The sequence below is a fragment of the Portunus trituberculatus genome, chromosome 50 (assembly GCF_017591435.1).
Source record: "Portunus trituberculatus isolate SZX2019 chromosome 50, ASM1759143v1, whole genome shotgun sequence".
NCBI classification, from domain to species: domain Eukaryota; kingdom Metazoa; phylum Arthropoda; class Malacostraca; order Decapoda; family Portunidae; genus Portunus; species Portunus trituberculatus.
Window position 1 is genome coordinate 10142449 of NC_059304.1, and position 12436 is coordinate 10154884.

A 12436-nucleotide genomic window follows, 5' to 3' on the forward strand; every position below is an offset into this window, starting at 1 on the left:
ACATGCGGTCTGTACATCATGGGATTCTTTACGCACGACGCTGTGTTGGGAGTCGAGGAGTAATTCAGATTTGTTTTGCATTTTAAGTGTGACGGAGAATGGCAAAGACCACAGAGAAGTTAAATAAGAATGAAAGAAAGAATGGACAAATTTAGACAAACTGACGCTGTAAAATGTTTAAAAAGAGGAAGCTTGTATATTCCTGCTAACTAAAACTCTTTCAGTGATAAAAAGAAAAAAAATAGTAGCAATAAATATACGTTGGATAAATAAATATAGATAAATGAAACTTAACATCCATACTACCATCCTTTTTACACTATTCATCCCCAGAGAACACTCACCCGATGAAGCTACGTACATTCAAACTTACACGAATGACTTTCTCTCACGCTCGCGCACGTACAGCAAACAGTAAACAATAATCACGTGCATTGGGGCATCGCGGGACCCTCACCAGCATAGAGCATCCGACGCATTCCCCCGGGTGTCATGTGCTTTTTATTTACCAGTTCCAGTATTCCGTGTTTTTTCATGGGACTAAAATTACAAATGAGGGTTTTCTTTTTCCGTTTTAACTTCAATACAGGGACTCTTTTTTTTTTTTTTCCATGAGTCTTCTGTACGATTAGACGATTTGATTTACATTAGGAAGGGTCTATGGAAATAAAAAAAAGAAATAATGGCTTGAGTCTTCACTATTTTAATTCCCTACATATGTTTTTAAAGCTGCAAAAAAAAAAATCACCAAATAGAATTAATACGTGAACGCGTCATGATACTGAATGGGTTAACAGTACTCATCATATAAATTAGAAATATGTGGTCAGAAAGCTGTCTATCTGTGTTATCTATCTGTCTGTCTACTTATGGGTTCTTGAAATCAGTACTCATCATATAAGTTAGAAATATGTGGTCAGAAAGCTGTCTATCTGTGTTATCTATCTGTCTGTCTACCCATATATGACCTTGTGTTTCCTTACCTAACGTTAGGTGACGTGTTGCCTTTACTGTAACCGTGGTGACATAACACACCGCCAGTGCCACTCTCTTAATGAAACTGTAATTGCTAAAAGCCATATTCTTCTTAGAATTGAGAGAGAGAGAGAGAGAGAGAGAGAGAGAGAGAGAGAGAGAGAGAGAGAGAGAGAGAGAGAGAGTTAAAAATTATATAACGAAAAAAAGGGTAAAATATAAGTGAAAAGCAAGCAGAATAAGAAACTGAGAAAGAGGAAAAAGAGAAAGAATAGGAGAAGAAAAAGGAAGAGAGTGTGGGAAAGGAGTCCGAGGAGAAGGAAGAGAAGGAAGAAAATGAGGAAAAAAAGAAAGGAAGAAAGATCATCCCCGGAGACTTCCATTCGGCTTGTAGTTAATTGCAAGATGGGTGTAATGGTTCATGGTTCAAAGCTTATAGCTCACTGTTAAAGTGAGTATATAGTTCAGGCTTCAGTTCAGGGTTCAATGTTTTGTTCCGTATTTAACCTCTTGCACAAGCTCAATAAACAGCTCAGTCTCCTCGAGCACGCACTAAGAGTCTGTCTGGTGTTTGTCTTGACTCCCCCTCACACTACCCGGCCCATGACATGGTGGCAGCGGTGGCTGACGCTCCATACCCCGCTTGTACCTAGAGCGTTGCAGCAATGAGTGGCATGTCAGGCATCACTGTACCGGCGTTGGACTGGGACGCCGCGGACTTACCCACGGCTTTCCGCCGCTTCCGGAACTACGTTAACCATGTCTTCGGTGGCCCACTCGCCGACCAGACTAAGGAGGCTAAGGCATCGTACCTCATGCTGTGGCTTGGACCCGTCGGCATAGAGCTATTGGAGACTTTTAACTTGTCTGCAGAAATGAAGAAGGATGTGGGGTGCATTCTTGATCGTTTTGAGACTCACTGTGCACCGAAAACTAACTTTCGTCTGGCTCGCTACAATTTCCTGAAGTTAAAGCAACATGAAAGTGAGTCATATGACAACTTTATTGCACGTCTGAGGATTCAAGCCGACAAGTGCAAGTTTGGTGAGTCGAAATGTGAGAGGATCCTAGAACAGTTAATTGCTGGTGCTACCCACGAGAAAGTGCAGGAAAAACTTCTAGCCAAGGATGAAAAGTTCACTTTGGATCAAGCTATTGATGTGTGTCGTACATTTGAAGCCAACAAGGCTCACCTGGCAGAGTTTACGAGTGATACTCCTCGTTCCGGTGTGGTCCATACATCTAAAGTGACACGTCAGCAGCCACAACCTCTTAGTGGATGTTCATATTGTGGTAGGACTCATGGCTTCGGTCGTTCCCGGTGCCCCGCTCGAAACTCAAAGTGTAGTTTCTGTGGCAGGATTGGACACTGGGTGGTGGTGTGCCGGGGTAAATTGCATCAGCACCGTGAACAGCACATTTCCCCCGCACAGTCTCAGCCATCCTCTCGTGCTTCTCGAGACGCGACTTATAAACCACTGCCTCTACGAGCCATCCATGAAGCACAGTTTGCCGATGTTACAACACCTTCAGTCACGGATACAAGTGAAGAGGAAGACCGATTAGTGTTTCACTCCGTCAACATCTACAGTAGCACAACTGCTCGGGTAAGAAAAGACGCTTTTGTTGACGTCCTTGTTTCCATCCCTGGCCAGCCCCGCAACCATGTTCTACATGCAAAGATTGATACGGGAGCAGATGGAAATATCTTGCCCCTACGTTGCTTCAATATGTTGCCACCAGGGTTGTTGCTGCGAAAGGAAAATGTAAGAATAACTGCCTATAACAACTACCCCATACCTCATCACGGCTCGGTAACCCTGAAAACTCAGCATGGTTCAGTTAGTTGTGAAGCAATATTTTACGTCGTTGAGACAGACGGCCCTATAATACTAGGTTTGCCGACTTGTGAGCAGCTTCGTGTGATTACAATTCATACCCACAGCGTCCATATGAACCCGGACGGCCACGCAGCAACGGCCGCCATGCTGGTTAATAACAGCTTGCCTGTTAAGTCCACGAAGCACCTTCATAGCCTGTACCCTGACTGCTTCGAAGGTCTCGGTCGGTTCAGCGGTACAGCACACATAGAGTTAGACCCTGATACCCGACCTGTTGTGCATCCTCCACGAAAATGCCCGATCCACCTTCGTGAAGCTTTAGAAAAGGAATTGGATCGGATGCAGAAACTAGGGGTTATAGAAAAGATGGATGACCCTACGGAATGGGTTTCGAGCCTTGTTGTGGCTCGTAAACCTAACGGCTCCTTGCGTGTGTGTCTGGACCCGAAGGACTTGAACAATGCCACTAAAAGGCCTCACCACCGTCTGATTACACCAGAGGAAGTAACACATCAGTTATCGGGCTCGACTGTGTTCACAAAATTGGATGCGATGTCTGGGTATTGGTGCGTAGTACTCGACGATGAGTCAAGCAGGGCCACGACCTTCAATACGCCGTTTGGACGCTACCGCTTCCTCAGGATGCCCTTTGGTTGGTGCGGAGCTCAAGATGTTTTCCAAAAGAAGATGGATGAAATATTAAACGGCTTAAGTGGGGTAATGAGCATCGCCGATGACATTTGTGTTCACGGGAAAGATCGGACCGAACACGATCAAAGACTACACCAGTTCATGCAGAGAGCTCGGGAACGCGGACTTGTTCTAAATCTCTCTAAGTGTCACGTGGGACTAGCGGAAGTAACTTTCTTTGGACACAGGTACCACTCGTCAGGAGTCTCACCAGACCCCTCAAAAATTAAAGCTATTCAGTCGATCAGGCCCCAACAACTGTGCAGGAATTACGGTCATTTCTTGGACTATGTACATACGTCTCCAACTACATTCCAAGTTTCTCAGACTTAACCCATCGTTTGCGCCAACTCCTTAAGGAAGACGTGTCGTTCGAATGGTTACCAGAATACCAGTCTGATTTCGAGACGTTGAAAGGAGCCATTTCTTCGGAGACAACACTGGCCCATTACCGGCCGGACCTGCCAGTTAGCGTCGAAGTGGACGCGTCAAGTTTCGCGATCGGGGCCGTGCTGCAGCAAGAAGGGCGTCCGGTGTGCTATGCATCAAAAAGTCTCACTGATACGGAACAACGTTACGCCAACATAGAGCGGGAAATGCTAGCGGTTGTATTCGGGTGTGAGCGATTTCGCACCTATCTCTATGGTCGGTCATTTACGGTAATAACCGATCATAAGCCCCTCGAGATGGTTACTCGGAAACCATTGAACAGTACACCAGCACGGTTGCAGCGCATGCTACTCCGGTTGATGGAATACGATGTCACTGTGCAGTATCGGCCTGGGAGGATGATGCTGGCTTCGGATGCACTTTCGCGTCTCCCTGCCGACCGTGGAATTCCTGTACCCATGGACATGGATGTGCGCGTCGACCTTGTGCACTTTTCACCTGAGCGTCTGGAGAAGTTACGGCGTGCAACTGCAAGCGATGAGGAACTTTCCCTAGTAAGGCGTACAATTTTGGATGGATGGCCTGATCGACGGTGTCAGCTAAACCCGCAAATTCGTAACTACTGGAGTGTTAGAGACTCGTTGGTGATTGATGACGGCATCATACTGAAGGAGACGCAGCCGTCATACCAAAACCTCTACGTGCGTGGTATATCGAAAGACTCCATGATGGTCACCAAGGGCGCGTGAAAATGGAATTACGGGCTAAAAATGCCGTGTATTGGCCTGGGATGCGTAGCGACATCGAGGAGAGAGTTGCCGCCTGTCAGCCATGCCAGTTCACTCGCCCAGCTAATGATTGCACCCAGCTGACGCCTGATCATCAACATCCAGTGCCGCAAGGACCATGGCAGGAAGTGAGTACGGACCTTTTCTACTACAACAATGATAATTATATCCTGGTTGTTGACCATTACTCCTCTTATGTGTTTGTCTACAAGCTGCAGGGAACGACTAGCCGTGACATCATCGAGGTACTGATGAACTTGTTTGCGGAGCACGGGTCGCCAACAACCCTTTACTCTGACAACGGACCACAGTTTGACAGCCGTGAATTTGCCAACTTTGCGGCAAGCTTCGATTTCCAGCACACTACAAGTTCTCCGCTACATTCCAGAAGCAACGGCATCGCAGAACGACAGGTGCGCGTGGTGAAGGATTTATTAAAAAGGAGTGGTAGTAATTCTGCTTTCTTTATAGGGTTACGTGCACTTAGAAGCACGCCCTTGGACGCACGTCTGCCGTCACCTGCAGAGATGCTGCTGGGGAAGAAGGTGGATACCCTGCCTCGGCGTATAAGCGCGGGGCATCCGGACCACAGGGAGGAGCTCGAGCGACGGCGCGAACAACAGCGGCTGAATTTCAACGCTCGGTTTCAACGTCCTACACCACCTCGGACCTTTGAAGTCGGTGATCCTGTATTATTCCGTGACAAGCAAGCGAACAGTTGGCGTCCCGCTACAGTCATCAATAAACATCATACTCCCGCATCCTATATTGTAAAAGAAGAGCCTGCTCGAGTGGTCAGCCCACCTGAGGTCGGTGGTCCAGAAGATGGGTTCAAAGGATCACTCGCAACACCAGCTCAAGTGAGAGAAGCGCCCCCCTTACGCCGCACCGCCCAGATGATTCGCCCGGACCCAGTCGTCAGGACTCGATCGGGTCGTGTGAGCCGCCCTCCACAACGTCTTGTATATGAATGATGTTATAAAGTATTTTCCATTATATAAAGTATGTTGAAATGTTTTTAAGTTAGTTGTTATAGAGTATTTTCCATTGGCTTCTATTAAATGTATTGGATGACATACTTTAAATATATCATTAGCTGTTTAAAATGTACAAGTAACTCTAAAGTGATGAGAAGGGGGATGTAATGGTTCATGGTTCAAAGCTTATAGCTCACTGTTAAAGTGAGTATATAGTTCAGGCTTCAGTTCAGGGTTCAATGTTTTGTTCCGTATTTAACCTCTTGCACAAGCTCAATAAACAGCTCAGTCTCCTCGAGCACGCACTAAGAGTCTGTCTGGTGTTTGTCTTGACTCCCCCTCACACTACCCGGCCCATGACAACACACACACACACGGTAGCTCAGTGGTTAGAGCGCTGGCTTCACAAGCCAGAGGACCGGGGTTCGATTCCCCGGCCGGGTGGAGATATTTGGGTGTGTCTCCTTTCACGTGTAGCCCCTGTTCACCTAGCAGTGAGTAGGTACGGGATGTAAATCGAGGAGTTGTGACCTTGTTGTCCCGGTGTGTGGTGTGTGCCTGGTCTCAGGCCTATCCGAAAATCGGAAATAATGAGCTCTGAGCTCGTTCCGTAGGGTAACGTCTGGCTGTCTCGTCAGAGACTGCAGCAGATCAAACAGTGAAACACACACACACACACACACACACACACACACACACACACACACACACACACACACACACACACACACACACACACACCTGCGCCACCTTTCAGCGGGCGAGGAAATTCGTGTAACAGACTAATATCACATAATTACCATGCGAATAATCACGTTATCGCTGTTGACTTTTAAGCTCGTCCGCCTAACTACCTTAACTCCGCCGCCTCCCCCCCGGCGCCACCTGCACTAACCCAATTGTTTTTACATCAACACTAAACGGGTAAAATAATGATGGTGATAATAATGATAATAAGAACAATAATAATGAAGAGAAGACCTATGTGTGTTGTATCGTGTTTGTGTGTGTGTGTGTGTGTGTGTGTGTGTGTGTGTGTGTGTGTGTGTGTGTGTAAGGTTTTGGTTATTGTTTTGGTTGTAGTAGTAGCAGTAGTAGTAGTAGTAGTAGTAGTAGTAGTAGTAGTAGTAGTAGTAGTAGGAGTAACATCAATATTTTCTTTGGTTCCTGTTATTGTTATTTAGTTTATTCTGAAAGATTATAAAACACTCGTAGTAGTAGTAGCAGTAGTAGTAATATAAGTGGTAGTAGTTTCAAAAGCAGCAAAAATAATAGCTGTATTAGTTGCCAAAAATTAACAGCAGCATTAAAGTAGTAGATTTAACCCTACCTCTAATCTGCCTTTCCTGCATGTCAGCCTTTTTTTCCACGTATTATCCTGGCGGGGTGCGGGGTGAGGGCGTGGAGTGCGTGGCAGGGTGATAAGGGCGGCACGAGGCGGGGCTTCCATGCAACTCTGACTTAGGGTGATGACTGGACGCAGGGAGGTTACTTATGATTTGTGGGGATTGTGTTGCTCCAGGGTACAAATCTTTCTTTTATTTTCCTCTCTTTGGCACGAACATTACGCAGAACGTTAAGGTATTATGGTGTGTGTGTGTGTGTGTGTGTGTGTGTGTGTGTGTGTGTGTGTGTGTGTGTGTGTGTGTGTGTGTGTGTGTGTGTGTGTTTATGCAAGAGGTAAAAGCTGGCCAAGGGCAACAAAAAAATAAAGGAAAAGGCCCACTTGATTGCCAATTCCCTTAAAGATAAGTGGAATTAACCAAAAGTCTGCGACAAATGTCTTGAAACCTCTCTCTTAAAAGAAGTCAAGTCGTAGGAAAATGAAAATACAGAAGCAGGCAAGGAGTTCCAGAGTTCACCAGAGAAAGGTGTGTGTGTGTGTGTGTGTGTGTGTGTGTGTGTGTGTGTGTGTGTGTGTGTGTGTGTGTGTGTGTGTGTGTGTGAACCTACGTTTAGTTTAGGTGTCAATTTAAGTAATCTACCAACATTTTCCTTACAAAACCTGACAATTGCTAGATTTCTCGCAGATTAAAGGAAATTTCAAAACATAAGAACAAAGTGCTATACGTTACTTTATTTCTGAGTGTGCCAGTATTTCCCTGTAACAAGTCCTATCGATGAGGATTTAAGGACAAATAGCATCTTGAACGCTGCCGGACTGGAGACACGTGGCATGAACTATCAGTAAAGAAAGTGATGGCAGCGTGCACTTAGTTCCTTTTTAGTGTCAGTCTTGAGTTTCCGTTCATAGTATGTGGACTGCAGAATGTGATAGTATGGTGGACTACATGACGCCCTCGTTCTTGTATCCCCAGTGACTTCTGCGTGGGTGCCGCCCTTCAGCTGTCTCCTGCATCTCCCTGTAAATTAGTTTGATATATATATAATACGATTCATGTCTCATATTATAATGTTGTATAAGTGAAGGCCAGACGCTGCTCGCCCGCCGCTTCTTTCCTCCATTTGCCTCAGTGGAGAGAATGATAAAATCCTTGGAAATCTTATCTTGTCCGCATTTTGTATATTCTAAGTCGTTACTAGACCGGGCCCAGCTTTAGACGTCGGTGGCACAAGTCCTCCTGTCTTCCTTCTCTGTTATTGTTGCAAGTGTTCATTCCCCTTTCTCCATTTCCTCCGTGCGACCTCGTATAAGCAGCCAACCTTCAGTGTTCACCTCTGGGATGTACGAGAGTTGATAAAGGCAGCCTTCATGATATCTTTATTAGTGGAAATTGAATTAGGATGTCTCGATTTTCTTTATGGAGCGCCACGAGCTACCAAATTTTATCTCTACTACTGCTCTTTTTTTTTTTTTTCATAAGTCTGTGCCGATCTCCATTTATATAAGATAAAACGCAAGAGTAAGTTCCCGGTGTTCCTAAACAGGTTTGATGCCTCACCTCATGGCGCGCCCCGCATGCCTGTCAATATATCAGCAAGTTCACGGCGGCATTAACCTTTTTGTGGCGCGCAGGGTTGTCTTCAGCGAGTGGCGTGGAGGAAGCATAACTCACTCGGGCGGTATTACACCAAAGGAATCAATATCGTTACCCCGGGAGTTGTTTGCCTGATAGTCGCGGATTAAATACTAAAGGAGGCTTGTAAATTTGACTTCATTTACTTACATCAAGGCTCCCAGAGGCGTGTGGGACTCACCTAACCTTCCCACAGGCTGTATTTACTCTCATAACTTTAATAACTTCGACGAGGAAAAAAGAAAAAAACTGATGCTATACTCCTTAATACAAATGATAAAAAAGGCGTCTAAATTCAACTTTATTTACTTATCACAACGTTCAGAGGCGTGCTAGACATAATCTATTTCCTCCAGGCTATATTTATTATCATAGCCTTAATAACATCAGTAAAAAAATTCGGATGCAATAGTCGCTAATGCAAATTCATAACCGGATCACCTCCAATAAGTCAGGGCGTAATTGTGGCGGCGTAAGGAGGCAGGCGTTTGTTTTTTGTTATTGGTTTGTGGTTCGAGATTCCTGGAGTGAACATGTCTCGTGCGTCATGCAAACTTCCCTGTGCTTGCCTTTGTTCTGCTTGTCTGGCTGTCTGACTGTCTGGCTCGCTGTTCCTCATGATGCTGGTGTTACTGTTGTTACTGTTGGTTGTGGTAGTGTTGGTGGTGGTGTTTGCGGGCACTGCGCTACATCACTGGGGAATGAATGGATGAATGGAGTGCGGCGCCTTGGTATGCCATCAGCCGAGGGAGTGACAGATGCAATGTGACTCGTGCAGTGTTAGTGACTCGTGTAGTTTTTTTTTTTTTATTTCTTTTTCTTTTTATTAGGGAAGTTAGTGAAACAGTGAAAGTTATGTTGTGTATAATGCTGGGAGTGACACACACACACACACACACACACACACACACACACACACACACACACACACACACACACACACACACACACACACACACACACACACACACACACACACACACACACCTTCAATAAACTGATACACCTAATAAGTCATAAAGATGAGTAAAAAGATAATGAATTAATTAATATGAAAGCAAAACTACACCCGATCTACTGGCTACACTGCTGTTCATCATCACGCACGTAACTTTGACACTTACTTAACCCAATAATGCACGAAAACAAGATAAATAAAACCAAGTGGCGATAAGTACAAAGGTTCCGAAGTTACCATCAATAGGGAATAATCAGCTCGAGCTATTGCTTAACTTGTATTAGAAAGGTGGGATGAAAGGAGCAGGTGTTAATGCAAAGGGGGTGACTTCAAAGAGGGAAGGGTGACCTGCAGCATACTTCCAGGTGTGTGTGTGTGTGTGTGTGTGTGTGTGTGTGTGTGTGTGTGTGTGTGTGTGTGTGTGTCCAGGTGTTTGTGATACCGACGATTGCAGGTGAAGTTATAGGCATTGATAATAAAAGAGGAGGGAGGGCAGGTAGAAGAGGAGGAGGAGGAGGAGGGAGGAGGAGGAGGAAGAGGAAGAGGAAGAGGAAGAGGAAGAAGAGGAGGAGGAGGAGGAGGAGGAGGAGAGGAAGAGGAAGAGGAAGAAGAGGAGGAAGAAGGAGGAAGAGGAAGAGGAGGAGGAGGAGGAGGAGGAGGAGGAGGAGGAGGAGGAGGAAGGAGAAGAAGAAGAAGAAGAAGAAGAAGAAGAAGAAGAGGAGGAGGAGGAGGAGGAGGAGGAGGAGGAGGAGGAGGAGGAGGAGGAGGAGGAGGAGGAGGAGGAGGAGGAGGAGGAGGATTGCGGTGTGTGTGCTAAGGGGATTCGGATCTCCTAGACAACTCCGTGTATGGAAGACTGAGAGGAGCTATTGATATCTGATCCTCTTTAACCATGCCCTTCTCCCCACCCCAGCACCACCACCACCACCACCACCACCACCATATCGTTCAGTCGGAAATCGTAATTTGGTGTGTGTGTGTGTGTGTGTGTGTGTGTGTGTGTGTGTGTGTGTGTGTGTGTGTTTAGAAAGAGAGAGAGAGAGAGAGAGAGAGAGACGGGTAAGGTAAGGACGTGTTACTAAGCGCATGGTGTCTGCGTGTCTGTCCCCGTCAACGTGCCTTCTCCCCTGGCATGGTGGTGGTGGTGGTGGGGGTGGGGGTGGGGTCGTCATCGCCGCGGGGTTCCTCAGGGCGCGGCAGGGACGATTGAATAATTAATTCCTGGCGCCGCGACTGCCGGTCACACAGCGGCGTGTTTGCGGGGAGGGAGAGAGAGTCACGCAGGAACACCAGACCGGGAAGTTAATTAAGGAAAAGACTGATTGTTGAATGATAAGGCGCCTCACGATGGTGTCTCGTGCGACGTGGTGGCGCACTAGGGACCTTCACTCTGCCGCTGATGACTGTCCTGCTATATAGTCCCCGTCTAGCAACTGTAGCGAGGCGTCAAGTTCGTCAGTTTGTTTCGTACTTATATATAATGGGTCGTATTCTCAAACAGTTCTGCACTTCACTATTTCAAAGGGCTTTGTTTAAATTTCAACGAGTTTTGAAGGTGATTTTTACGGTTCTAGAGGCACACTGATAAGATCTCTATATTATTAACTGGAAAAACACTCTTGAAAACTGCGCTAATCATCTCTGTGGCCTTCGAAATTAGTCATGGTGATAGAGCGGAGCATTTCTGAATATGGACCTTACTCCTGCCTTCCGCAGCTACACGGCCTGGAGAGTGTGGCTGTGTGGTCCATCCCTTGTGTGTGTGTGTGTGTGTGTGTGTGTGTGTGTGTGTGTGTGTGTGTGTGTGTGTGTGTCAGTGATGATAATAAACGAGTTACCGAATAATTACTTAGGCAACCATTAGGCGGAACATTTACAATTGAGTGTCGCAATGTGGAGGCAGAGTACCGGCCAAACGCTGACGGCAAGCTGACATGGAAATTGAATAAAAACACCAGTACTTTTTATTTTATCTCTTTCGAATTTTCCTTTTGTACTAACCCACCTCTCTCTCTCTCTCTCTCTCTCTCTCTCTCTCTCTCTCTCTCTCTCTCTCTCTCTCTCTCCGGGAAAGGGCACCAGTCACTTCTAAATGGCCGCGATACGTGATCTGTTTTATTGAATTTGTTTTTCTTCACATTGTTATTTTTTTTCCGTTTTTCCGCCTGAGAAATGTGGCCACCTTTTAGTTTTCGGGCTTGTACTTGTTGTTGCCCTAGGAGAAGGTGGTGTTTTTCTCCTCCTCCTCCTCCTCCTCCTCCTCCTCCTCCTCCTCCTCCTCCTCCTCCTCTTCATCATGACTAAGCTACCGCCGGTAAATTACAGCATTGGAGAGGAAACATTGCCTCCTAGCCTTCCTCCTCCTCCTCCTCCTCCTCCTCGTTCATTTTCTCTTTTCCCTCCTTTCTCCTTACCTCTCCTCTCCTTCTTCTTCTTTCACGCCCTCACTTTGTCAAATACTTCGCCAGAGGGTTTATTTTTCGCCGTCTGTTGAGCAGCTTCTCTTTCTGGCGGTGAAGGAGAAGAAACCAAGAAGATAATGAGATGGAAATGCAAGGAATTATGGAGGCAATAAAGGAGAAAGAGGAGGAAAGGCAGGTTAGGAGAAAAAGAAAGTTAGGAGAGAGAGAGAGAGAGAGAGAGAGAGAGAGAGAGAGAGAGAGAGAGAGTAAACGTACATTGTAAAAAAAATCTTACCTATGATTGCTTTCCCCTCTCTCTCTCTTTTTCATGCTTCCGTTTATCTCCCTCATTCCTTTCTCCTCTTCCTTCTCTCTCTCTCTCTCTCTCTCTCTCTCTCTCTCTCTCTCTCTCTCTCTCTCTCTCTCTCTCTCTCTCT

General features: G+C 46.1%; 2 protein-coding genes across 3 annotated transcripts; both read left to right on the top strand.

Moving 5' to 3' along the window:
* The first annotated feature begins 1640 nt into the window (after positions 1 to 1640).
* LOC123499883 lies at positions 1641 to 4645 on the top strand. The gene is made up of 2 exons (XM_045248416.1): positions 1641 to 3694; positions 3826 to 4645. The coding sequence occupies exons 1-2, from the start codon at positions 1641 to 1643 to the stop codon at positions 4643 to 4645; spliced, it is 2874 nt and encodes a 957-aa protein (XP_045104351.1).
* Positions 4573 to 6017, top strand: LOC123499988 (uncharacterized protein K02A2.6-like). 2 transcript variants are annotated; one of them, XM_045248548.1, is made up of 2 exons: positions 4573 to 4812; positions 4897 to 6017. In XM_045248548.1, exons 1-2 carry the CDS (start codon positions 4648 to 4650, stop codon positions 5656 to 5658), a joined length of 927 nt encoding a protein of 308 aa, XP_045104483.1. In that variant the 5' UTR covers positions 4573 to 4647; the 3' UTR covers positions 5659 to 6017. The 2 variants fall into 2 exon arrangements, with proteins under 2 accessions (XP_045104483.1, XP_045104482.1); XM_045248547.1 differs by having other exon boundaries at positions 4573 to 5671; positions 5726 to 6015.
* The last annotated feature ends 6419 nt before the right edge of the window (positions 6018 to 12436 follow it).